The sequence below is a fragment of the Anser cygnoides genome, chromosome 1 (genome assembly GCF_040182565.1).
Source record: "Anser cygnoides isolate HZ-2024a breed goose chromosome 1, Taihu_goose_T2T_genome, whole genome shotgun sequence".
NCBI classification, from domain to species: Eukaryota; Metazoa; Chordata; class Aves; order Anseriformes; family Anatidae; genus Anser; species Anser cygnoides.
In genome coordinates this window covers 65,085,383-65,112,540 of record NC_089873.1, presented here as the reverse complement: position 1 = coordinate 65,112,540, position 27,158 = coordinate 65,085,383, and the positions used below count along the sequence as shown (strand labels likewise).

The following is a 27,158-nucleotide window of genomic DNA, read 5'->3' as shown; positions in this document are numbered from 1 at the left end:
ATGGTGCCAGCTGTGGTAGTGACATTTCACGTGATTCAGGCAAATGTCAGCGAGGAGTTGGCCAGAGATGACCTATTTAGTTCAGTTGGGTTGCGCAGTGGGTGTTGCTGGCAGCGTTTTGCAGACCGTATTGACCTATCCTGGAACAGATGAGGTAGAAGCTGAAACTGTCCCTATTTCGTGCCAGTTCTCTGAAGAAGGAGAACTTCCTTGAGCCATGAAAAGAAATGGAGTGGATGGTGCTGCTCTTGCCAGGGGCAAGGGCTGGAGGCAAGCTGACTTTGGCATGTCCTTGTAGAGGCTTTCTGCGTTTTGCCTGTGCTGGGAGTCAGAGGTGCTCCAGTCAACTGTCCACTAGGCTTTCTTTTGGGAAGGTTGGCAGGGGGCTGACAAGCTCTCCTGCTATTTAATTAAGTCTGTCTTGTCTGAGCAGCAAAGCTGGGATGTAAAAGCTGCCCAATACACCTCTTTATTCCTGAAACGCTTTGGTTGGGGGAAATCACCATGCCTCCAGAGCCCTCAGGCGGAAAAATGCCTGAAGCATTCCCAGAGCAGCACAGCCTGTTCTGCTCGTGTGTCCTTCTTCTATCACTCTGGATATCTAAACTGAGTTTTTAATCTTCATTCCTTCAGATAAAAAGTGCTGTTCTTTTCTCTCAATTCTGGAGTTCGTTGGCAAGAAAACTGACAGCAGATAATCTCTGGGAATTACTCTGCAGCCTGGCTTCTGGGTTTTGGTAATACCAGGTAACTGTAGTCAATGCATGCTCAGCCTGAGTGGTGAAAGAGAAGGGTAGAAATTGAGGGCTGGGGTGAAACAGTACTGAGATAAGCCTGGAAGCAAAGCAGATTATTATTATTATTTTTAAGATTAAAGATAGTGTGCAGAGGAAGAGGAAGATTATGTCTGAAATTGTGATATTTCCCGTGGCCGTGGTGTATGAGCTTGAAGAGAATCATTTTTATCACTCAAAAAGCAATTTCTGCAACTAATCAGCTCTGCTCGGACCCCTTCACAAGATAACCTTTGTCGGAAAATAGTCCATCCAGCAGTTTGTTCAGCGGGTTATTGATTTTCCAGGTGGTTCTTCTGACCCAGCTTTTTGTCAGCTCTGGTCATCCAGGCCACCTTGTAGGGATATTCCTTCTAGCAAACAAAACCAGGCTTGATTCCTTTCAGTGAGTGAGTGACTTCCCCTCCTGCCATCTCGCAGAAATGCAAGTATTCCCTTTGCTTCTGAATGTATAAACCAGGCTGGAACTGGTGTACTGAGTTTGCTTTGATTTGGCAGTTGCTTTCAGTAAATATCTCAGGATCTGTGCTAACACAGTGCATATGGGGTCTGAGTGCTGTAAAACTCCAGAACTTTGGGTACTGAAAGTGAAGGGGGGGAAAAAAATAACAATAATAATAACATTGCTAGTTAGGGTTTGAGGGGGCAAGATATGTTAGTGGTTAGGGCTGCAGCGAAGTTCTCTCTGCAGGAGACTGAAGCTGATTTTTGCAACAGAGAATTAGAGGGCAAATTAACAGGAAAGTGCCGTGTTTTTGGAATTAGGTACTTGTTACTGTGTTCTGATAGTAAAATGGAGTAGCTCTTCACTTTTTCTGAACAAAATTTTCTGCAGGAAGCTCTGAAGCAGTGCTTCAGCTAGCCTGCTTGTGGAACACTCCAATATTTTAGAGATCTTACTGCAGGGAAATGGCCCTCAAAGGGACTTTTGGCACAGCCAGCAGTTTAGGAATACAAAAACAAAGTGCTCCCTTTTAGGAAACTGAATGAAGAGATGCATCAGGATGCCTGGGCTGGGGCTCTCAGCCTTTGTTTAAATGTCTGTGTTGTAGGTGTAGCTAAGCTAGCTGCTTAGCCTTCTTTTATAACAGGGAGAGAAAGAGAAGGCAGGCAATTAGAGAGCACAGTCCTTTTGGACAATTTAGGTGGCTGCCTTAGAATAAGAGCAATTGTTTGTTAGAGCACCTGATTTTCTCCAGTAATGATGAGAGGCAAGGATGACAAGAGCAGAGCAGGTTATCTGATGGGCTGTAGATATCAACGTCTGTCCATCAAAGTGAGCTGTATGAATCTAGCTGAAGGAAGCTGTTTTCAGCCTCAGCTTAGAGGACAGGACTTTCTCAGCGAGATGACGCAGCCGCCAGCTCGGTGCCTCGTGGCAGCGAGGACCGCTGCCTCCACTTCTCAGAGCAGAGCTCTGCACTGGGAGGAGCGGTTGTTGTGAAGGCACCAGTGGCTCAGAGGCCATCTTAGCTTGTGGAGCTTAGAGGATTGAAGTGCCCCTCTGAATTCTTTAAGTCCCTACTGTTCAGGTTCTATTTACAAAATATTCCTGTATAATAGCATTTCTGTCTTCTGGAGAGTTAATATCATTTGATTTTATTTTATCCAACTTTAAATGTCAAGTATTTTGCCATTTGCCCAGGAGTTGCCATACGGTATTATAAAGCTGGACTCTGAGATCTCAAATCTTGACTCATTCTCATTATGCTAAGTGGAATAGGGCAGAGTAGCACGTAGGAAAACAGGAAATTCAAGGGTCTCTGAGTAGTTTTTAGGGTGGGAGGCTGTCTGCATTTGAGAATGATCACCAGGCCTGCTAATGGATTGGCTCAGGCCTATGGTTGTCCCATCGAAGAGATGATGGTGGGAAACCAAATCCTCCAGTTTGTGTGTTTAGTTACTCATCAGTAATGCCTTTACCTTAACGTCATATGGCTCCAAGATTTCATCTGTCTTTTGTAGCTGCAATAGCTACTGTTTCTTTCAAATCAAAGTTTCTGAGCCAAAGGTATTAACGGGCTTTGGCTTTTCGAGAAAGGAAGCCTTAAGTGCTGGGCTCACGCTTCCCTGAGTAGGTTTTTGACAGGCTGGTGCTTTTGTTTTGGTAGTTCTGAGTGCTCGGGAAGGATCACGTACAGATAGCCTTGTGTTCCAGGAAGAGTGGAGTAGGACAAACACAGAAGCAGCCACTGGTGTTTGTTAGTTTTTGACACAGCCCGTGGTCCAGGGAGACATTTTCCTGTCAGGCACCCAGTTCACAGAAACCGTGTCAGCAAGCTACGCTTTTGTTCCAAAGCAGCCTGTTTGTTGTGTTCTGCCTCTGGAAAGTGTACAGCTTTGATTTTTGGATGCAAACTCCATACCGGAGGCTCCCTTGCTGCTTGCAGAAGTGAGTATCTTCATAGCATTACCTTTATACCTTTTTCTCATAAAATGTCAGTAGGCTGAGCAAAGCATATGCTTGACGCTGAATGGATCCTGGGTACCTGTTGTGCAGGTCCCAAGGTGCGTTGGGCTGGAGTAAGCGGTTAGCAGAAGTATTCGGCTAACAAGAAGGCACCTAGGACTGTAGCTGGCATTAAGGCTCAACATGGTCTTCTTGTGGTGCCTGCATGTGCAAGGTACCACGTATGTGCCAATGACTCCACACCACGTGGATTTGGAGAACTGTGTGGCTTTTATCACTGGGCCTGGTGGTTAGTGGTGGCTTTGTACCGGTGTGGCGGAAAAAGCTTTTCCTTTTCCCACAGCTGCTGCTAGGACGGATGAGGTGAGATTGCTTCAGTGATGGAACCCACTCCTGCCAGTTCCTCGCAGAACAGTGGCCCGCAAGGCCTGGCTGGAAGTGGGAGGTTGATGATCCTGAGTAAGTATCTCGCCCTCTAAACCTGGAGCACAGGAGCAGATGTGGCTTTTACAGCTAAGTTAGCTTTGTCATGCGGATTTGGCCATGATGTCTTCAGCTCCCTGCAGTGGGAGGGAGAGTGTGAGCTTCTAAAGCTTCTCAGTTTCTAGCACCACTTGCCAATCTTTGTGGCTGGAGAGCTCTTGCTGCCCACTTGAATTCACTGATGGAGAGCGAGCAGGGTGTGCCCTGCTGGAACTGAGAGCTCTCTTGCTCCAGAAATGGCACTGGGGAGTAAAATCCTAACGGGCACCAAGCCCTGCAAAGATGGAGAAACCCCACTCTTCATAGCTTTGTCTGAAATAGCTACTGGAGGTCCTGAGAGCCAAAACAGTCATGTCTGCAGTGGAGTTTGAGGATGCTACTATGAGAGATGTCTAGTAACATGAGCGCCCTGGTGGAGTACAGCCTGCTGCGGGGCCTAATTATGGGCTTATTAATGCTTTCTTTCATCACAGCCTTCCAGCCTTCAGCTGGTGATTAGACCTATTTTTAGGGGCAGAGTTCCTTAATATTCAGCACAGTGCACCTCTCACCAATCAAATCAGTACCATCTGCATCTTTGATTGCTGCTTAATAACACTGTAGAACTTGTTTAATTAAAAAATATAAATAGACTTTTCATCCTTTTAACTTAACAAAGTGCTTCTCTCCTCCTCCCTTCCCTGCTGTTCCAAACCTTCCCCCCCCCCCCCCAAAAAAAATAAGTAATGTTGACTTAACACGGGGACTGTGGTGAAACTCTCACCTCACTGCTGGAAATACCTCCTGCTCTCCTACCCAGGACCACTTAGTTATCTGCCCTCCGCTGTGCTGGAGGACTAGATTTCACGTCCTGCAGTTAATGCCACCACGGGGCAGAACGGTCACTTGCTGCTCAGTAGAAGAGGGCTTGCACCTAGGCTCTTGTGCTGTCCTTATCACAAGAGCTGTGTGTCTGTGAGTGCGGTGCACAGATCTCCTTATTCTGTCCATATGCTCAGGAGGAGCATATGCAATGACATGCTTTGTAGCACTTTAAGATTTTTGTTTTAATACAGTACCATGGTTTTACAGCAGGTAAAATAACAGGAATGTGCTTTATCTGCAGAGGGGAAGGTGATCCAGTTCTCTTTAATTATTTTTTTTTCTTTTTTTCCCCTTGGAGGAGTTCATTATGATACTTTTTTTTAGGTTGGCAAGCTTCTGTTACAGCCAAGGTTTAGCTTGAATATACCAGCAGATTTGTTCATGATTTGAAATTCCATGGGAAGCCTGTACAGAAAGTAGAAAATGCGGGTGATGTAGTAGTATAAGTACACTGCAGTACTACAGTCTGCCACAGCGTAAGGGATCAGTAGTAGAAGTTCGTGATGAGACATGCAGCAGACACTGTAGCTGCTGGGAGCTCTGTGAGCACTGAAATCTGCGTGGGGTATTGAGAGCCATGAGCTGATATGCGCTGGGTTAGAGCAGATGAAGGTAAGAATAACTGCAGTCTGTTGTCAGCCGGGGTGGGACGACATTTGTCCAGGTACACTCGATTGAAAGCACTGTGTAAGAAATTAATGTCAGTGAGTAACTGGGGCTGACATCTCACCCTGAACAAAGTTGCAGGCATGGCTTTCCTCTGCCAAAGGCGACAGCACTGCGATAAGCTCTGCCCGAAGCCTGTCTCTACTCCATCTTCTGGGTGTTTAATCTTAGACCAAGTCATAAATAAACTATGGGTTATTCCCAACATGGAGCCATCCTGGTGGTGGTGCAGTGGCATGTGGTGGAGGTGTGCCGACTCGTGCTTTACTGCATCCTGATGGTCTCTGTGTCCTTGCAGGCGGTCACTGATCTTTTATTAGCGCCCTCCAAAGGAGAAGCATAGGGCTGGAGAGAGCCTCTCAGTTCTTCTCGGAGCTGCTACCGCACGCAGGAATTAAAGGCTGTTAGTTCGTGCCGCCTTTCCAGTGCAGCGATAGAAGCAGCAGCACAGTAATTGCTGAAACAGCTCTTGTATCTTTGAAGAACACACACTGATTTTTTAGGTTTTTTTCCAGAGTATTTAAGTGCTATTCTTCCCCTGACCCCTTGGAGCACGTTAAGGAAGCAAGTATTGTTGGTGGCTTGCTTTTATTCTCTTTATTTTCACTGCTAAGTGTGCATCTGGTAAGTGCTTGTATGTAGCTTTACAGTCTCTGCCTGTGCTGAGGAGAGCCGAATTATTAATACTTGCCTCTGTCTATGTTCCCTTGAAAAATTAAGGTTTTATAAGATTGTGAGGTGTTTTTTTTTTGTTTGCAGATAATCATCTCAGAGAATGGTCCTCCACAGAGTATTTCTTTCTAAAGAACTTGGAGGAGTTTTCTTTCTTTTATAGACTCTGTTTGCTCTGTAACAAATTATCTTGGGCTTAGCCACAACATACAGAATTTTATTGTTAGGTCCAGGGGGAGGTAATGCAAGAGGTTAGCAAAGCAGGGGGAGTATTTCTGTGCTTAGAGCAGTGAATTGTATGCTTCCTTCCCCGGCTTCAGAGAGCTGCAAATCTGTGTAGCCATCGGAGTATTAGATTTGGCTGCGGTGGTTGAACAGTATGACTGGTTGCTGGTACCTGGAATGCTCAGCCCTTACCTATGCTGGTGTAAGTTTTCTTGGAGAGGTGAGACAGTCTGTGGGGGAATGATGCTGTGTTTCCTTTTGCTAGTGTGAATGCTGGAACCAAGAAGGAGAGACCAGCTTTGAGCACAGAGGACAGCCAGCAGCCCTGACCAGCTTTATCACAGCTTACTTGAGGTTAAAGGCATGGACAGCTTCAGGCAGAAGTGCAAATGTGAGCAATCCCTGGCTCTAGTCAGAACTTCCAAATCGGGAGCACGTAAGCAGATGGTGCAGTGAGAAAACAACCCTTTTCTCTTCCTTTGCAACTTAATAAGGCAAATGAGGTTATTATATAACACCAGAACACATTTGTCTTGATCATGGAACTTGACATAGGAAAAATAATTGAATAAGAAGTGACTAGAGCCCCAAGATACTGCAGCTCTTCTCCAGAGCCTCTTTGATCACACACACAAAAAAGAAGTGCCTTCTTGCTGTTTGTTGTGCTTTGTGTGACCCACAGGTGGTCGTACCACTAATGATTAAATCTCTTGGGTGATCTGACATCTGCTTTTCTGAATCATGCTCACTTTGGGGTTTTATATGCCCATTTCTGACTATAGCATCAGTGTTTCATGTTGTTCTGCCTTCCTAATTCCAGGATGCAGTGCTTTCTGCTAACACATGCTAGCTCCCTCTTTAAGATTCAGGAGTGATACTGAAACCAGCTTTGGAAGATGCTTCCAGGTGTAAGATATGGTGTGTATGTTAAGCGAAGGCTTGGCATATTCATTGGGCAGGGTGGGAAGTTGAGCTATTTCTAATCTGCAGCCCTTTGTTTTTATGTAACGCCTAATTCTGATAACGGAGCGCGAGCGCGGTGAGGAAATTGGCTGCTTCCTTCTCCGTGGGCTGAAGGCTGAGATAAAGGAAGAGTCAGTCTTGCTGAGTGACACTTGGTCTTTGCTTTCCTTCCTGACTTCGGCTGGTAATACTTTGAATCTTTCCCCTTAAATTCTTTCTTGTTCCTGCAAGTTCTTTCTGTTGGAGGAAGCAATCCCACTTTTATTCTAAGCACACGGTCAGTCCTTTACTCCAAGTGCTTGTAAAACTGGCTTGCCTCCCCAGTTGGTTTGACTGCAAACAGTAATAAATAACATCTGTACCACAGGATTCTGCCCTTCTGGTCATTTAGAAGGCTGTTGCTGTTTTGCTCTTTCTTGCTTTAAATCTCTTAATTTGTTACCCTGCACAGAAAGAATAGTCTCTTGTCTCTGACAGCAGTTCCCACAGAGTCTGCCACATCTCTCTAGTGTGTGTTTTTTTTTAGGAAAGGTGAGAATCTGGAGCTCATGTGAGAGGCTGTGCTGAGAACCTGTGAAGCTGAAGTTTACTGAGAGCCAAACTGTGACAGGAACACCCAGGGTTTTTCCTGCTTTGCCCCACGAGAGCGTGTTTGTTTCTCTGCAAGGGAGCTCTGGGACCTGAAGAACAGTCTGTGGCTTCTGAGTGCCAGGAGAGAAACGGCTTGGTGGGGGCTAGGGGAGTGCTGCTTCTGAGGACGAGCATCTGTCAGTTGGCTGCTGACTGGCGCTTGGCTTCAGAGCAGTCACTGGAAGACCAAGGATTGGTGAGAATCTGGGAAATGATACTGGGCCGGGTAACCTCATCTGGCCCCAGGGGTGAAATGCTTGCCCTTGTCATCCTGTACGGCAGGATGCCATGGTTCTGCTAGTCAAGGAAGTTTAAGAAGTCCCCTTCTCACCCCTGCTTCCCACCCAGCCTGGTGACTGGGCAATTACAGCAGTTTATCCAGCTGCAGTAAGCTGGGTCGTTGAACCGATCTGAGTTTAAAACAGGCATCCCAAAAATCAGCAGTATTGATGCAACGAATGCGTTGTGACCGGTGACAGAACGGATCATAGCCTTGTTTTGCTGCCGAAGCCAAAGTGTCTAGTAACTGCACGCTCGCTGTGTCAGCCTGCCTCTTTGTTCCACTTGGCCAGTCCCAGAACAGATTTGAAAGCAAAAGGATTCAGGCTTGGTTCTGGTCAGCAGATCAAAAAATGCCGTCCCAGAATTAGCTGTCCTCCTTCTCAGATTAACTTGTATGCTTTGCAAATCAAAATAATAATTTCCCGTCTGCTGAATAGGCGCAGTCGAGAAGTCTAATCAGTGTGCAAACATTGCCGCTAAAGAGTATGGATTCAGAGCCTGGCTGCCAGCGATGCATGAAGGGAAACAGAATGGGTCTAGGCTTCCTGCAGCAGCGCCAGGGCTTTGGATGGCTGGGCTTCATTTTGCAAATGTTATCTGTGGAAAGGCTCCTAGCTTTCCTCATTTTTTTCCCCTTCGGATGATTCTTTTTTAATGAAAAACAAACAGAAATGACCCGCACCACATTTACAGGTAGTCTTTCCTCATCTGCTGCGGTAGGATCAGAAAGGACAAAGTCAGAGGGTGAATGGTGCTGCATGAATGTGCAGGGGTGGCTGCAGGCAAGTCTAACCTGATAGTTGTTCCTTTTGTGAAGCGAGACAGGGAAATTAAAGAATGTGCAAAGACCCCTATAATTTTCACCTGTTAAACTGCTGGGTTATGCTGTAACTATCTCTTCAGGCTCTTGTTTTGTGAATTCCTCCGGTATAGCTTGTGTTTCTGTGTCTCCTAGCCCGCTCTTCGTGCCCTCCCTGGGGAAGGGGGAAAGCCTTCCTCTGTCATTACTGGCGGTGCTGTGATCCCTGCTGTTTGCACACCACAGTGTGCCCTGGACTAGTGCCTGTGACCCTCCAATGCCACAAGGGGGGACGTGTTGCACCGTGAGATAGATCTGCCCATTTCTCATACCTTACTTTCTGATCTTGCTTTGCTTTGTTTGTATTCAGCTTAATGAATATTTTCCCGTACTGATGTACAGCACCCTGCATGATGAAACCCCATAATGAGCAGCTGCAGACTGTGGGTTTTTTTTACAGTCTGAGTGAGCAAGACATGCAAAGATAACAAGTTTGAAAGGATTTGTGTCGGTCTGATGGCAAAGCTTCAGTCAGAAGAATGTATGGGCACTCTACCCTGTTTGTTAGATCAGGCTGTCCAAACATACGTTTTTGTGAGCTTGCACTTTCTAATATGCTCAGAGAAACACATTTCTTTCCTATACCCTCCTCTGTGTCCCAGGAACGTTTTGTTATTCCTGTGAAAAAGCATGAGAGGCAGGCTCTGGGGTCACAGCTGAGGGAGGTATAAGCAAAGCCATGAGGACGGAAACAAGGATGACACGCAGCCTTTTCCTGACTGCCTTGTGGAGCAGTGCTCTTGGCCCAGCTGCATCAGGGAGCGCACGTACTGCTCTGGTGTGTGTGTTGAAGGCAACGGAAAGATTTCAGTGACTGCTTAGGTTTTATATGTGAAAGGATCCTGAAATGAGGAGGCTTCTTTGAAGGTGGTTACAAAGGAACAAGCCGGTCACCAGGAGCAATGAGCTGCTCCTGGGAGCCTCAGAATGGAAGAAGTCTCATTAACCTACTTGGAGCAAGGGCGTGTGTGCACATGCATGCCCTGTAATTCTTTTAGCTGCTGTTCTTGGAAGGGAGCAGCGGTTGTGTTTCTTGGAGCAGAAGTGTAAAATGAAATACTGCATTTTGCTAATGGGGTTGAATGACCTGAAACATATCCACTGACAGTGCGAGGATGGGAGGAGTGGACAGGGCTATTTGTGATGAATCCCGTCGCCAGACTGAACTGACTTTGCTCCAAAGTGTGGCGTTTGTTTTCAGCATAATACTGAGCAGAGATTTGTTAATTATCACACTAAAAATAAAACGGTGGCTCCCAAGATCCATTCAGGCAAGCAAAAGACTCCCACTTCTACTGTAGCTGTGTTAGATTTCTTTAAAAAAATAATTAAAAAATCCAGTATGTCAACCTTAGTGTGGGCTTTCCTCTTCAGCTCACTAATTCACTTGTAAGCATTTCCTAAAATAGTTCAGGGAGCAGAGGATGAAGTCCCTGAATATAGGCTGTGATACAGTGGAGGTGTGTGTACTGTAATGACCTTCTTGCTCTTTCCTTTAGGCACAATGACTACGGTAGCCCAGAAGCACTTTCTGGAAGGACAGACGTACTCCGTGCCCCTGATCCAGCCGGACTTGCGCAGGGAGGAGGCTGTTCAGCAGGTGGCTGATGCACTTCAGTACCTGCAGAAGGTGTCAGGCGATATTTTCAACAGGTACAGTTCTTTCACACGGGGGTTTGGGGCTTAGCATTCAGCGGCTGAAAATGGATTCCCATGACAAGGCTGATGCAGTGAAAGGGAATTGCACTGGCAAGCAGCGGAATTTCAGAAAAGGCATAAAGAAGGACCAGATGCACTTCAATAAAAGTTTCTATGATTCAGGTACCTTCAAAATTGAGCATAATCAAATGGCTGCTGTTTAGAAGAAGTTGGTTGTTAGTAGATTTTAATTCAGTTGTAGATTCCCATAAATTACATTGCTGCTTCTGCGGTTATCTTTGATTCCTTCTTGCTCATGTTTTAAATGGGAGACTTTTTTTATTTAGAGGAGCTTGAATATCTGTCTTTTCAAGTCCTAGTACTTGGAGCAGTGGAATAGAAAATGTCTCTGGTCTGATCTCTGGAATTGTAAACTGTTCTCTTTGGGCTTCTTGTGTTTTGTGCTTCTGTTGTTGTATGTGGGGAGGGCAGAGTACATGAGAGTGCCTGTTCTCAACATGGTCTCATACTCTGTCTAAACTGATCTCTTGAGGGATTCAACCCAGGCTTGCCACTTCTTGCATGCGGTTGTCATTAGGATTAGATATATAGGACTGCCTATATAGCAGGTCAGAGAGACTCTTGTGTTTTCTTGCAAATGGTAGTTAAGGCGGTACCTTTTTCATCTGAAACCATTTCTGATGTCTCAGAGACATCTGCCCTGAGACAGCATGTCATATCATTGGTATAGAAAAGGAGTTCACCATTTATCTTCTCATAGACTGATAAGCAAAAGTGCTTGCTTTGGTTTCAGTAGGGATCTTGACTGCCTAGTATGATTTATTGTGGCGTGCGCAGGGCCACAATGTTCTTTCTTCTTTTGAGTTTTTTTTTAAGGGCAGATTGAAGTTCTTCAATTTTTGATAGCAATCGTTTGAAAGACAGCCTCAGGGGAAAGAGTAATCATGAAAGCAGAGATCAGGTCATTGAGGTAAATAAAGGCTTTTCATTGGAGTAATCTTAGTTTGTACAAGGGCTAAAGGGCTCCTGGACAAGGGCATGTGCAGGCTGGACTAAGCTGAACACAAGGCCTCATTCTTTTGTGTGCTTCTCAGTATGGGAGCTTCTCATGGCATAAGGATGGGAAAAGTCTTTCCAGAGCTGCCAGAAACATGGGGATGGCACCTCTCGAACTTGGGACAGACTGGCAGTGCTGTCCCTCTCTGTGGGGCATAGAAAGCTGTTGATAAAGCTGGAGTGGTTCTCTCTCCATCCCACCCCCTTTTTTTTGTACTCTCTGCTTTGTAATGCAGTTCTCTGTAATTTCCCCAGGGAGGCAAGCCTGCTGTTTTGTATGCAAGTCACTTCTGAGTCCTGAACAGTGACTGTGATGCTGTTCCCTCGCTCTTCGGTGCACTCATGACTTTTAATTACCAATTTTTTCCAACAACAGAGGAGGCTTCATTGGGCTCTTTGTTTGCTTTGCCTTTCCTCTGAGGTCTTGCCTCTCTGATATAATTAATAACGATTTAGTAATTATGCAGGCGTCTGATTAAAAGTTCCGTGACCTCGGTTGTTCCATGCCAGCCAAGGTGCAGAGCTTTCAAGGTGAGAACTTTGCCACTTAGTGAAGAGTGACCTTTTTTCTTCCCTTTCCTGAGATAAGGCAGCTCTGCCTTCCATTTCCAGGAAGGAGCTGCCTTATCTGGGGAAGCCGACTGTTCCGATCTGCCAGGCAGTTGCTTGCAGTGTTGACAGAGAGGAAACTTGTTCCTGACGGCAGACTCAGCTGACTGTGGCAAACTCATTACCTCAGTACTCTACAAAGATGCAGGTGTTCTGAGGTTGTTTTATAGGAGCTATTGGGTCGGTACTGTGCTTTTGAGAGTGGCAAGCCGGTTTGTAATTTGTGGAAGGTGGAGTGAAAGAATCTCCCTTATGCCCTGTGGAGAGAGGAATCTTTCCACAAACAATTCTTTTTTCTATGCTAGCTGATGAAGGCTTCTGCTTTGAGTTGTTGCTGACATGACAATTGAGTATGAATTCTTAAAAATGAAAATGTCCATCCGTTGTGCAAGGGAGGGGAGCTTTTATTCAATATATTTGGAAACCAGTTGAGGGCAACTGTGGTACACTTATGGTTATAGAAATAATATTGCCTGGGCCAGGTAATGGCTGTACAAAAGCAGCGGTGGTGAGAAGCGTCTGTGGATTCAGTCTTCACAAGGGGACACGAGAAAGACATCTTTGGATTTGAGGGGGTTAGTGAAAGAGGATAAGCAGCTTTTCTTTCCTCCCCACCCCTCTGCCCACAGCCCTCATTGGGGGGATCTGGGAAATAACCCACGAGAAGTTTCTGCCAAGCCCTTCTGCCACGTCTTTTGAAATGCTCTCAAACTGACTTGCTGTTAAGCTCAGCGGTGGCAGGTTGTATGGTGAATGGGGCACTTGGCAGAGTTCATTATTTTGTAGAGACTGAGGGGATGTGCAGATGCAAAAAAAAAAAAAAAAACAAACAGGTAAACTGTGGCTGAGACCCAGAGGAGGCCCACTGGAAACAGCCTTGGAGAACAGATCTACAACCCAGAGCAGTTAAACCTCCTCTGTACCTTGCTAGAGGCGCACCTAGGCTGTGGTCTGGAATCGCTAAGAGTGAGCTCTGCATCCCTCTGTCATATTCCTAACCCATGGGAGCAGGGACCCATGCAGCAGGGCACCACGTGTGCAGAGGGAAAGCACTGACCTAAGCAGGCTGTTGGTTTCTGGGCATACAGGTAGTGACAGAAGACATCGACTGCTAACAGTCTGCTCCTCTTAGGAGCCCTCTTGGTGCTGGTCGCAGTACGTGAGGAGATCAGGAGGCTGTGTGTACTTCCTAGGGCTGCGTTTTGGCGTGATGGAAGCTCCAACCTTGTGTATGTTAACTGAATTCATGTAAGGCAGCTGCAGTGGAAGCTGCAGTAAAGACCAGCAGCTATTGAGATTTTAATACGTCATTACTGCTTAAAACACAAATATTCTAACAGAGCCAATCTGGCATATCTATATGACTTTAAGTCTTGGACATCCAAGGAGGGCTTTAGATACAGGTTACAGTAGGCAGAATGGCCGATTTAAACGCTCAATTAGCCAGTAGTGTCTCATCTATTTGTTTCTTAATTACCAGCATTTTCTGGGTGAGAACATGTGTCAAAATCGTGTGCTCTGGATTTTTTTTTTTCCAGAGATGATGTTGCGAAACGTACTTTACAATAGGTGATGGGTTTAGGTTTTCTGAGATGGCCCCTTGGTTAGCTATGCCTGCCCTTCAAGATTTCTCAGTTTCTGAAGAGTTTTTGTTGCCAGGAGCTGGTGGTAACCTGTAACATGTCGGCTCATTATTGGACTGTATACTTTTGTATAACAGATTGTGGAAAACTGCCTATCCAAGTTACCTCATTTGGTGTGCTAGCAGCAGCAAGAAGATGAATACTTGGGGTTGAATGTTGTTATCAAGGTCGTGGTCTCCTTTGCCTATAACCAAACCATAAGTTGTCCAGTAGATTAAATTTCTCATGGGCAACAGAGCCTTAGCAGATGTTTGGGACAGGAACAGGGCAGAGATGCAAACAGGGAGTACTCTGTGAGATCTGTGCTTTGACAATGGTTGCATGTCAGTCTGGCCTGAAATTGAAAATGCAGACAAAACCTCAGTCATGAGGTACGTTTGGGTGTTCCCCCACTTCTTTTAAACTTATTGTTGTGATTAATCCAGGTCATCAACAGTGGAAATTGATGACTGAATGTCTTTGTAAGAATGTAATTGATGTAAATGTATTAGTTAAGCAGTTGTATAAATTTGCAGAGAAGAATCTCACTATGAATCGTATTGTCCTTTGCAGCACACTGTGGCTCTGGGATGCATCTTAGCTTGGACACTGCATTCAATTTGTTCCTCTGCTGGCTGTGAGGGTTTGATCTTACAAGTAGGAGACATGCCAAGCAGGCTCCATTGTGATGGGCCTCCATTCAGATCAGTTTCCAGCAGGAGACTGGCTGTAAGGCAAAGAATCAAGTTTTCTCCAGTTACTTTGAGAGTGACAGGACTCTTGTTAAGCAGCATGTCACCTTGTGGTACTTTGACGTTGTCCAAGAGGCCGTTTGGAAGAGTATGCTAGGTCTTGTTTAGTTTCAGATAACTCTCTTGACGGGGGCTGTAGGAGCAGGCGTTCATTGCTAGAAAGATTAAGCAGGAGTGGTGAGGTAAAGGAGTGGGTGGACGGTCTGCAGATACGGAGATACAGAGCATGGGGGAGACGGAGGAATTTTGCCTGCAGATGTTGATTATTATTGTAGATGTGTGTCCAAGTAACGTGGATTTTTGTAAATGTAGCATACTCTTCATAAGAAACCCTGCGCTTGTTTTAGCTCTTGTGGTCCTCTGGAAGCTGAATCTGAAAGCTTGTAAAGGTGGAGCTTGAGAGAGGTTCCAAAACCATTAGGAAAATTTTGAGTTGATACACGGGGGTCAGGTCAGCATGGCTGGTGGCAGCTGGCAGTAGTGATCATCTAATGCGCTCGAGGAGTGGAGGGATAGAGAATGTTCTGCAGGAGTCCAGATTACAGCTCTTCCCAGATGCTGCTAAAATCCCTAAGTTTAAAATCCTGTGGGATCCGAGACCCAGGCTCAATCCAGATGCCTTGACAACTCCATGGAGTGGCGGGGTGGGGAGCACAGTTACAGCTGTCAGCTTGAAACTGGGCTAGTAGGAAGGAGGAGACTGACTGGTGTTAAGTCATTCACAGATTATTCCGTAAAAATGAAACAAACGTGATGGAGAATTAGCAAGATAGGATTTTTGCTCATTTCAGAAAGTGCCGAAAATCTGTGTCTTTTGGACTCTCGGAGATTAAACGCATCTTTTTGAAGAACAGAATGCTGAATTTGACTCTGCATGATGCTTTTTATGGCATTGTCATTGAAATATAGTGATGGTAACTTAAGCCCCTGCTCTAGGTCTACTAACATCAGCCCTTCCACAACAGTTCCTATCACTAGCAGTCTGTTTATCTTTGAATCCCATTCCCCCAAAGGAGGATGATCAATCTGTTCTGCTTTAAGAGATTGAAAGGCAAGCTTGAACTTGATAAGAGAGCTGTAGCCTTCTTTATGCTAACAAGGCTTTCAGCATAGTTTAAAATGAGTAATTTAAAGGAATGATTGAAGTGCTTCACCCGCAGTATCTTCCTCTAAGCAGACTTAAGCTTGTCGCACTTAATAGCAAGTCTGCAAATAGAGGTACATATTAATGAATAACTAAGAGACTTAGTATTGGCAGTAATGTAAAATGTTTCTCAAAGCACGAGATGACTTTGCATTAGCTACAGAAAACATTCTTTGGGGAAGGAGGGCTTTTAATGCTTGATTCTCCGACTGAAAATAAAATGATGGAATGTGGTATCTGGGTTGCTGAAGTGGCTATCCAGGAGCACAAAAAGAAACGTGCCTTAACTATATCCTCAGTCACAGGGAAGAAAATGAGTGGGTTAGGTGCAATCATGCTAAACTGTCAATATATCAATTGCCTGTAAGTAGTTGGGTTTGTTGGTTTCCTTGCTTGTTTTTTTAATTAAACTAAAGCAAAATGCAAAAGTTGGAGGAGAAGTGTTCTCCCATTTCTGGAATTTGTATCAAGGCTGCTTAGAATAAGGAGGCAGACAATAATTGCAGCCTTAATAGAGCTCTTGAGAGGATTCTGTCTGTGCTTACACGGCCCTTCATGGTAGTAGGATGTCTAATGGAAACATAAAATAATTTGATCAAAACAGATGGCATGTGCAGTACAAAAGGCAAACAGTAAAGAGAAGCTTAAGTAACTTTGGTACATATGGTTTGTTGTTTTGCTTTTTTTTTTTTTTTTAACCCTGACAGGATGGTCTCTTGTTTGTACTGTGTGCCTCATTGCAGAAAAGTCAATTATGAGCAGCAATTTTCAAGTTCTAATGAGCTAATTCGCTCTCTGGTCCTTAAAAACAGGACAAGACAGACTCCCTGAGAAAGCATGTAGGAGATTCAAAAGTAGAAAGAAGTGTAAGATACAGCTAACTACAGAAGTGTAACAGGCAGGATATGTATGCATTGTGGCTTGCCCATCCTGAGGCCTGAATCTGTTCCCTCCTCTCTTGACAACTTACATTCTTTTTTTCCCGACTCTGAGGAGGTCAGATCTTTCCTACTCAGAAGTAGGATTCCTGCTCTTGAAAGGGTGAAGGAACAATACAGAAGGAGAACAGAGATGGGCAAGGTTCCTCTTTTAGTAGTTTAAAGCAGAACTTTGATTTGCTGTTGTTTGGTTTATTTTCTTTGTTCAGTCATGAGCAAGGAGAGATACCACCTGAGCTTCTACAGGGTTAATTAGGACAATGCTAATCATTTGTAAAAGGGATGTTGCTGTCTACAACTATAGGAGATAGATTTCCTGAAAAGAGGTGTTCCAGAAGTTTGTGATAATCTTCACATGTGTTAAAATTAAAATTAAAAAGTACTTGATAGCATGGGAACTTCTTGCTGTGAGGATTCTGTTCATGCAGCAAAACTGCATCTTGAAGAAAATGATTAATCGGAAAAATATTTAGTCTGATCACATGCAGATCATACTGGCTTTCTGACTTAATTTTATTTGCTTTTTATTTTAACAAATTTTTAGGTATCTGTAGGCTAAAATGGATTTGCCACCATCTACAGATTCCTTATGACTCAGCATAATCTTTCTAAATTTTTAAGAGAGATGATTTTAACATGGGAGATGCCACATGTGATAACTACCATTGTTTATTATTCAAAGGCTATCTTACAAAACAGATAAGGCCAATTTCAAAACCATCTATGGAAATAAAACCTGTGGCAGGAAGAGCAAAAGAAGCAAACATTAAACCCATTTGTGAAGGTGAGAAGTAATTATCTTGATAAGCAATGCTTTCTTTCACCAAATATTATTTAAAGCTCAGTCAGTTTAAGGACAGAGCTGTGGCTAAGTTGAGGGGTGATCATTTCATATACCCCAACTGCTGTAAATAGGATTAAACTTTTATGAACTATCCTGTAACAAAAAGTACAGAGATATAATTCCCCCTGTCCTAACTGCTTCAAGAAGTGGAAGCCGAAGAGGACCCTAAAGCAGAAGACTTTTCCGTGTAGCAAGAGCGCTGAGAGCCTTTTGAGAAGGAAGTCAAAAAGTTTATCGGGTCTGGAAGTGCTCTGTGATCTGTCACCCTTACCATGCACCAACAAGACTTGTTCCAGTAAGTAATGCAAGCCTTTACAGTGGGACCAGATTTTCATGTTTGCCTTCAGTTAATTCTGAAGCCAGAGCTGTATGGCCTTGTTTCTAGGCTCACCTACTCAGAGTTGCTTCAGGGTTTCTACCCAATTGAGATGTGCAAATATATTAATTGTATGTGTTGTTCGTGTGTAAGTGTGAGGAGGTGCCTTAAAAGTAGAGTTGGGTCGGAGGGAAATTGCTGTTCAGTGTGAGCGATGGGATGGTGTGGCAGGAAAATGAGTTTTACAGGGGAAGGAGTGGACAAGTTGTGCTACAGTGTGTCTCTGACTTTGTTTTTGCTAAGATCCATGGTGCTGAAACCTCAGTAAGTCAGTGGGATGACAATGGCTGATTAATATTTCGGGTCTAGACTGTATCTGGGCCTTGAGGGCTGCCCAGAGGGCAGAATTGGGACTGACATCCCAGCCATGCCTGTGAGAGGCTAAAGCATAGAGAGCTCATGGCTGAGTAGCATGGGAGTGCTTCATGTGCTTCCCTGATACCTTCCCACAGTTCTTGTGCGCTGAGAACTTTTTCCAGGACTGAACCCAGCAAAGTTTGTGGCCTTCTGAAACTCCGCTGTTGTGCAGCCAAGTAAGCTTCCTTTCCTTGAAGTTGCTCTGGATGGCTGTGGATTGGAAGGAACTGGATCCACTTCACTGGAGTTGCAATGGCTGAGGTTTGTCCAGCAATAACTCTATAAACTACTAGGGCAAGAAGTTGCTAGTAATTAACAGAGATTCAGAAAAGATCTTATGAACTTCCCCAACCAGAGAGGCATTCCTTCCTCCCCCTCACACTCCAGGTGGCTGTAACTATTACTCACCTTTGGAAATAACCAAGGAGAAGCAGATCTTAACGACAAATCAGTGTGTGCCTTACAGCAAACAAATTTTTCCCTTGTTTCTTAGCTGGTGGGTGTGGCAATATTGCCTAATTGGCCCCCTCCCGCTCTTCCTGACACAATTGTCATGTTTCGCTTTTCGTATACAAAGCGATAGCTCTACCTTCTCAGCCACCTTCAGATGCTGGACTCTCGCGCTCTCACTCTGTGTTGGAATCATTTTCTCCTCCTATGGATGAGTTTTGTCTACTCAGTCAGCCCTGGAGGAAGAGATGCAAACAAGTCACTTTGTTTTACAGGCATGACTTCCATCAGGGATCCAGCGTGGAGAAAACTGTCTGGAAAATAACACCGAGTGGCTTGAAATGCGTATTACAGAATCCCTCCTCTATAAATGGGAGTGTGTGCACTGGGGAAGGAGTTGGGGGAGGAAACAGGAGTGCCAAAGGTCTGTTCTTCACACTTGGCTGGCGGATTTAATGCACTTTCCGTGGTCCTTCTTTTTGACTAGCTGTGGTGCTGTCACTGGGCTTTATCAGAGTGGGGTAGGTTAGAGTTTGGGTGTAAATGCAACTGACAGTTAAGACAGAACAGCATTTTTGGAGACAGCAGATGCTAATGAAGGATTTCTTGTTTTTCCTCCACGTAAATCCTACAGGTAATCACTTCACTGAGGGAATCAACCATGCTGTGCCATCAGGGAGAGGAGGGGATGAAGAATTTAGACATAAAGTGTGTTAAAGAGAAACCCCATGTGGGTAATATAGCATCTTCTGAGCTCAGTGCCATTATATATAATTTATATAATTTATCCAAGAATATAATACTTATTCTGAATTAATACACATTTTAAAATGGAAATACCTGGTTTTATTTTACTTCTAGGAATTTTAGATCTGCCATCAAAGCTGCATAAGATGATGTGCTGGATGGGCCTAAGAGGCATAACAGGACATTCCTTGTAGAAAGGAAGGTAAAGCTGTTGCAGTTCTGCCCTGTGTTAGTGCAGCAATAATAGCCTCTCTGATTATCAGTGACGTGTGTATAATATGCCAGTAACTCGGCACCAAACCCAGCTAGAATGTGCTTGTGCTCCCCACTTCAGTTCTATCACTTTGGCTCAGTGACTGGGTTTCTTTGCTTTTGCCTCAACAGCAGCATTTTTGGAAGTGGCATCTTGGATTTTGTTGGTTCTGAATTGGTCCTAGACCAAATCCAGACTTTTCTTTGTGACTTTGAGAGAGGGAAGGTGAAAAGCTCCCAACCCCTGCTGGGTTGCTGAGCACCTGGCAGGGTTTTCTTTGTTCTTTCTAGCATATGGACAGTTTAGGAAAAGAATTAAATAACAAACCACAGCCAAAATCATGCCCTTCATTATGCTTCATGCTTACGTTGTTATCTGGGATGAGCGGATTAACTGCTGCTAAAGGCATTGGTCTGTGAGAATATTTACTGTGTTAGGATTTCACAAATAGGCTATCAGAATTTCTGAATTTCTGGTCCTGGCAGTTTTGTGGGGGGGAGGGAGGTTTGAAAAGTATACCGTACAAATTTGTTCAGGTATTGCTGTGAAGCCAGTATTTCCATTCATAATGGCTATTTGCAAGTCAGCACTTAGGGAAATGAATTTAAAAGGACACTGAGGAAAATGAAGTCATGTATCTAGAACTGTTCTCAAGGTGATGTCTGATCGCTGCTGTGTCACGGGCTGTTGCGTTGAAATGACAGAGCAGCTGTCAGTCTGAGCAGAGACGTATTCTGTTTGGATTAAAAAAAAACTCTGCCTGGGGCCCAAAGTTGTTTTTGGAAAAGTAACTAGAAATCTTTTAAGAAGTAAAAGTGCTGTAATCACTCAGGAAGGGTGTCAGATGGATAACGTCAGGAAGGGTTCTCATTTGGTGAAGAAGCACTTACACTCAAATTAGCTTGTTAATGGGCATATCAGAGAAGGTACCTTTTGAGATTCGAGTGTGAATGCGATTGATTGTAGGAAAATGAAGAAGTAACACTAAACAGCTCCTATTTCTGAAGTGCAAATACCGTGAAATAAAAGCTCCATTGACAGAAAATAAGGAAAGAAATCTTTCCTTTAAGAGAAGGAGGCACTTTTTTGAAAGAGAGGGGTCTGTTGCAAGAAGAACTTCAAATTGGAAGCATGGGTGAGAAAAGGAAAAGATGCAATTAGCAATGAGGTTTCTTAACTAGCAAAGGGCTAGTAACTGTTTCTGAGGAAGCCCAACAACATAAGAAATGCTTGTTTTCTTTGTAGGAAAATTTGGGAAGAATCTTGGGAATCAGTACTGGTCCTCACAGGATGATAATAAGGATTATTAGTTAGTCACTTGATCATGGTCTTGTGCAAGTACTAGCTCGAAAGCTTTTAAGTATCTGTTATTGAAAGGAAGACTGAAGTGTTTGGCTTGTGGCATGGAGGCAGAATTTTGTGTGATTGCCGTCAGCTACTGGTAAGTGGGGAGAAGCTTAAGGTGCAAGTTTGGAGGTAAAGGTTTTTGCATTGGCTTTAATGTGGGAACAGGGTTTGGTTTTGATCCAGAGGAAGAAATGTTGATGAAGAAAATGGCCAGTCTCTTGCATCAGTTCTTACTGGCTATAGCAAAACTGAAAATTAAGCAGCAACTGAAATATGTATGTGTTAATTCCTGTGAACTAAAGCAAATATTGTTCAAATTAACAAACGACAAACTGAAATCTGGTCTGCTGGGACTGTACTGTGAATTTCCCCAGATTTCCTTTGTCACTGGGAACAAACGATTCCACTCTTGGAGTCACAAGCCACCGAGACTTAATTAACGCTTAGAAATTGCTTTGAGATCTTTGGCTGAAAAGCTATGAAGTTCTAATGATGCTAGATTAAATGCAAAGGAAAGTAGTGCTTTTCTCAGAGAATGGTGAGGGTTTGAATTTCTATCATGAGGAGTCATTTTCTTCTCTGGAGGTGGCTGTGTTTCCATCAGAATTCTTGTTCTTGGGGACAAGGGCTTGTTTTGGTAATGGAGTTAAACAGGCCAGGAGCAGAGTATGTGCTGTGTTGATGTAAAAAGCCTCCATCACAATGAACAAGTGGATGCTCAGCTTACCTGGTGTGTTCTGCTGTGGTGGTTTAACACCGATAGGTAGCTACTACTTCTTCCTCCTACTCCAAACAGCACAGTGGATCAGGGCCTGGGGATTGGGGTCAGTTCATAACCCTTCATCTGTGCCACTTCTTCACAGTCACTCTCTTCCCCTGCTCCCACACGGCTCCGTACCATGGGGTCCATCCCCCAGGAGCAAACTGCCCCAGCACGGGCCCCCCACGGGCGGCAGCTCCCCCCAGACCCCCTGCTCCTGCGTGGGCTCCTCTCCACGGGCTGCAGCTCCGGCCCGGGGCCTGCTCCTGCGGGGGCTCTCCATGGGCCGCAGCCTCCTCCAGGCCACATCCACCTGCTCCACGTGGGCTCCTCCACGGGCTGCAGCGTGGAGATCTGCTCCGTGTGGGACCCATGGGCTGCAGGGGGACAGCCTGCTCCACCAGGGGCCTCTGCACAGGCTGCAGGGGAACTTGTGCTGTGTGCCTGGAGCACCTCCTGCTGCACTCACCTTGGGGGCTGCAGGGTTGCTTCACTATATTTTCTCACTTCTCTCTCCCAGCCTTTTTTGAGCAGAACGTATTTAAGAAAGAGGAAAAAACACTCCCAGAGGCCCAGCCAGAGTCGCTCGCTGGCTCAGCTCTGGCCAGCGGTGGGTCCCTTTTGGAGCTGGCTGTAGCTAGCTCTGATCTGACATGGGGCAGCTGCTGGGCTCTGCTCACAGGGGCCATCCCTGCAGCCCCTCTGCTTCCAAAACCTTGCCACATAAGCCCAATGCATCAGTCTTACTTTAGCGCAGCCTACAAAGTAGAACCGACAGGGATTTTCACTAAGTCAACTCTTAAACTTGCACAGTTGGGTGCTACTTACCTTGATCAAGAAGACTGATTTAAAACTGCTTAGAAGGTATGGGCAAAAGCTGGGAATAAATAGGATCTTCCTGATCTTCTATAAAGCAGCCTGCCCTTGTGTTCTGCACAGTTGACTTGGTGTGGACTTCCTTGCCAGTTTGGGGAAGGCTCTGCAAATGTCACCCTTCTACGCCATCATGGTGATGTAGCAAGACATCTTTGGCTCAAAGTGAGACGGAGGCTTAAAGGGTTGGGAGAGGAAGTGGACTTGTAAGTGCTCAGCTCCGTTTCCACCTTCAGGTGAAGCTCAGAAGGAACACTGGTTTCGGCTTGTGTCTCATACACTTTTCTCTTGCATCCCACTTGGGAGAAGGCACAGATCAGACGTTTAAATCAGACTACTGCTGATAGGAAATGTGGAGAGTAATCCTGATTAAGAGTAAAGGGCATAACGGAAGTTGTGTGGAATCAGACAGGGTGCCTGAATGAAAACTAGGAAGGAGTTTCTTCTACTCTCAGTGATCCAGAGAAAGCTGAAATCTCTTTAAAGGTGTTCGGTCTCACCACCCCCAGATACTGTTCACCACAGGGCCACCTGGGCATTTCTCCACTATTTAAGTTTCCTGTCACTCTGTGGTGATACGCGTTTTCTGCTCTATGGGGACAGAAAGAAGATCTTTGTCTACTCTAAGAAAGGCGCTTTAGTGTGAGAAAGGAGCAAGAGAAATGAAATGTTTGTGTACACAGTTGATTAATTTAAGATTACAAGGTGCCAGAACACCTTCTCAAGCTATTTGCCCAATATGCATAACTTCAAGCTATGTGGAAACAAAATTTGGTGTTTTACTTTTGACAGTGTCATAAAATTCTGTCCAAACAGGAAGCAACTTCCCTGTCAATAGCAATTTAAACAAACAAACAAAACACTTGAGGCTATTACTACGAAAGATTGAGCTTCGGTGAGTAACCGTTCATGAGGAATTTGCGAGGAGGAGTGAAGACTGTATAGGTAACAAACCAGTTTTTGCAACGTAAGGCATCTTCTGCCTGGTATCTCAGAACTGTCCATGTCTGGTGTTCTGGGAAACAGCTCCATAATATTGGTCAGTATTTGCTTCCACAGTGCCCGTGGGAGAACTCAACAAGCCACCTTTAAAACTCCATCCGTACTGGCAGAAAAATCTTTCTTTTCCCCATTACTTCTTTTAGACCATCCTTCCCAAACGTTGTCACTTGAGGGTAGAACCTGTCGTGTTCGTATATCCTAACGGTATCAATGGAGAAGTAGTTTGACCAAAAAGTAGCCTGTGTGGTTAAACTAAAAGATCTAATTAGATGATTTATTTGCAAGCACGGTCTTGCAGGTTAATATACAATCACTTGAAAGAAAGGACAGGCTGTTTATTTTCACGTCAGTCTGTGCTGGGAGGCAAGTATAAAAGCTGGAAGGTTAAAGAACTTGTTTGTAACCTTTTTTTTTTTTAAAAAAAAAAAAAGCTTTTCTAGGGAGGAGAACAATGCCGCAGAGGAAGAGGGTGCAGTGGTGATAGGTCAAAATACAAATCGTTTCCATTTTTGTATAAACCTAATTCACGGTAGTGGGAGCACCTTGTGAAGCAAGGGATTAAAAATCAAAATGAAATTATTTTTGTGGGAGAACATGACCTCTGAAGAGTGGTGCATAGCAGATCATGCTGAGGATAACCTGACAACCTTGATCACCCTCTAATATGAAAAGCTGTTAGGCATTGCGGGAGTGGGGCAATATGCAATGCTGAAACACCTGCAAATCATGCTTAAGGAGCAATCAAAGTGTGATAAACATTAATTAGTATAATACCCAAGCCCATAATGGAGGAAGGAGCATTGATTGCACTGTCTCACTTGGGATTTCTTTCTGTCAGAGATGGTGTGTGATGACAGGTTCTGATTACACTTACTCAGACATGAAATAAGACTTTAAAAATGCTTAAAGATGAAGGAGAGAGAAGAGCAGAAAGCAAACAAGTTGATCTTTCTTTGAGTGGTTGAATGTATTTGGCTTTTTGTAAAAAGCATGCGTTTTTCCTTTTTGCCTTTCAGACTTTGGAGGTGAACTGGTATTGTGAACAGGTTTTGAATGCTCCCCTAGCTCGTTGTAAACTGAATGGCTTAGCAGCTTTCCTCTTGCTCTCTCTGTCGATTCTGCAACGTCGCTAGCAGCTGGGTAGAGTCATTGTGTGGGAGTGGTGGGAGGGGAACTCGGGCTTCTCACAGCCCATTTGTGACCGCTGGTCACTGCAGTGAGGCTGTTTGTGAAGCACACACTAGTGCCTCATAAAGCGCTATCCTTTGTTAGCCAGCCAGGATGCACTCAGAAATTCTAGCCTAGCTCTCTAGGCCTGTTTCAGTCTAGTGGATAGTGCATCTAAGCCCTGAGTTACGGGCACTGGGGGTGATAATGTTGATGTTTCCCCACGTTGATGTTTCCCCACCACTTTAGCAGCCTGAGGAGCCATAAAAGCCCATGGCCTTGTTTCAGTAAGACTGTTACACAAATTAGAAGTTGGAAATGTTTGAGATTTTATTATTCTCTGCAGCATACAAATGGAATAGAGTAATGACATGTCTCTGAGTCTCAGGAAGGAAGTGGGCTCTGTAGCCTGAGAAGAAAGATGAATACATAGCACTCTCAGCACCACCTTGTTCTGCTTTCATCGTGGGACGATGTCTTCCCACCCCCAGCAGTAGTCTCTCCTCGCCTCCCCACTAGTCCTCTCACTTCTGGAAACCTGCTGAACCTTGTCCTACAGGTCTGATGGTACCTCATACGTCACTGGTGGTATTGTGCTGGTTTTGCAGTGGTGGCGTCGAAGGATGAACGGCAGCCAGCACTGATATTCTTCACCATTACCTTGCTTCAGCACCAGGCTGCTTGTAGAGTCTGGGGATGTAATAAAATGCAAGAACCATAAACACCATCCCTTCTAATTCACACCTCCTGCAGTAAGGGAGGGATTTAATGAAATCACTATTTGTTAGGAAAAAAAAATAGCTTGACTTTTAGGCAAAAAGCCAGGGGTTTATAGAAAAATTTACCCTACGTACCTAGAAGTTTAGAACAACACCAAGCATTTCCCTGCTATCGCTCAGGGCTGGAGCCTGCGCTGGGAGGAGACCAGAAGTCTGGCTGGCTGTGATGTGTACAGTCCTCATTTAAGGGAAAAGTCATTTAATACTTGGGCTGCTTATCCTCCTGTGCAACTTAGTTACTCATTCTGCTCTGCAATGTTCTTTCTCCTTGGTTGATCACTTACTTTTGTACTTCAGACATGAAATTGAAGTTCTTTGGTATTCCAGAGAGGTTTGCTCCCAGACTCAGCTGCCTTGTCTTTCTCATTCACCTTGATGTGGAACTCACCTCTTCTCCCTTCCAATTCCCAAGTTTTGTCATCTCTGTCACTTTTGGGTGATACGTGCGCTCAACGTGGACAGCAAAAGCCCTGCTTCTGCTGTGATAGTTCCCTCCAGCTGAATTCTGTCTTTCCTCAAGCTGCTTTGCTCAGTCACCTTTCTGATAACCTGTCAGCCTACCTTCAAACCTGCTCTGATTTTAAACATTTTTCTGGTGCTGTCTGATCCCAAGAAAGTATAGGTGATAAAAATCACATTTTTTTTTTTGGCATTGTGAAGTGCTTGGAGACACTAATAGGAATATGGGATTATTACCAGTGCTGGCAATTGACCGGCAGAGTCCAGTGTCCTGCATGCCAAATGCCTAATGCTTCGTGTCCTTTTCCTGTGGTAGTAAGATAACAATTGTTTTTTCCCCTCTGAGCAGACACAGATGCAGCTGGGGAGGTCTTTCAGTAGCCACCTGAATGTGAGGATTATCAGAGAAGTTATAAGGAGATAATCAGAAATGATCAGCTCTGTGGCTGCAGATGAGATAGAAGATACGGGGCCAGGAAGGGCAGTGGTGAGGTGGGATAAGTGTTCCTGAGAACCACTGTGGGTGCTTTGAGGGAGTCACCTCTAAAACGGAGTCGAGCACCAGACAGCAAGGTGAGGGCTTTAGGAGAAAGAAGCAATGAGATGTACATTGAGGGCAAGAAGGGGAGCTTGTGTGTAAAAAGACTTCAGAGGGACAGAGAATGTGAAAGCTTGAATCAAAGCAGATGAAAGATTGGCTTTAATATCTGCATAGATAAAAATGAAAGTCTGTATGGATTATGAGATAATCTACTAGATAGATTTAATCTGCCACATGTATTACTTCCTGAAAGAACAGTGCTGGGCTGGGAAGGTTGGTTTGGCTCTGTGCCCAGGTTTTGAAGGCAGGTGGTACATTCTCCTTTCTTCTGCATGCTCCCTTTTCGCTTGTCCCAGAGCATGCATGCTGCCCAAGGCAGGGGGGCTGGTGCTGTACGCCTCCTGCTTTTTTGCAACTCCAGTCGCATTGAATCCAACTACAGGAGTTTGTGAAGCAGAAAAGAGCACCGAGAGCAAAATAACACAGCAGTGACTAATCGGATGGGCACAGGGTAGGTTCAGGTGCTGATGGTATTCTCAGCTGCCTGAGTGCAGGATTCTGAGGGGCAGTAAATG

General features: G+C 44.7%; 1 protein-coding gene and 1 long non-coding RNA gene across 7 annotated transcripts in view; one reads left to right on the top strand and one right to left on the bottom strand.

Annotated features, from left to right (window-relative positions):
- WASHC1 (WASH complex subunit 1) overlaps window positions 1-27,158 on the top strand; it is a 41,858-nt gene that overhangs the window by 1,224 nt on the left and 13,476 nt on the right. For 2 of the 6 annotated variants that reach the window (XM_048058006.2, XM_048058016.2), the window contains exons 2-3: window positions 634-747; window positions 10,348-10,501. In XM_048058006.2, the coding sequence (XP_047913963.1) occupies window positions 10,353-10,501 (149 nt within the window). In that variant the 5' untranslated portion in view covers window positions 634-747; window positions 10,348-10,352. Of the gene's footprint in view, window positions 1-607; window positions 748-2,973; window positions 3,187-6,481; window positions 6,506-10,347; window positions 10,502-27,158 lie in introns of those variants that run through there. The other 4 variants (XM_066998667.1, XM_048058012.2, XM_048057988.2 and 1 more) reach the window with 4 other exon arrangements.
- On the bottom strand, window positions 25,110-25,749 carry LOC136791012 (uncharacterized). The gene is made up of 2 exons (XR_010832087.1): window positions 25,659-25,749; window positions 25,110-25,494 (listed from the first exon to the last, which is right to left on the bottom strand). It is a non-coding gene; the product is annotated as an uncharacterized lncRNA (long non-coding RNA).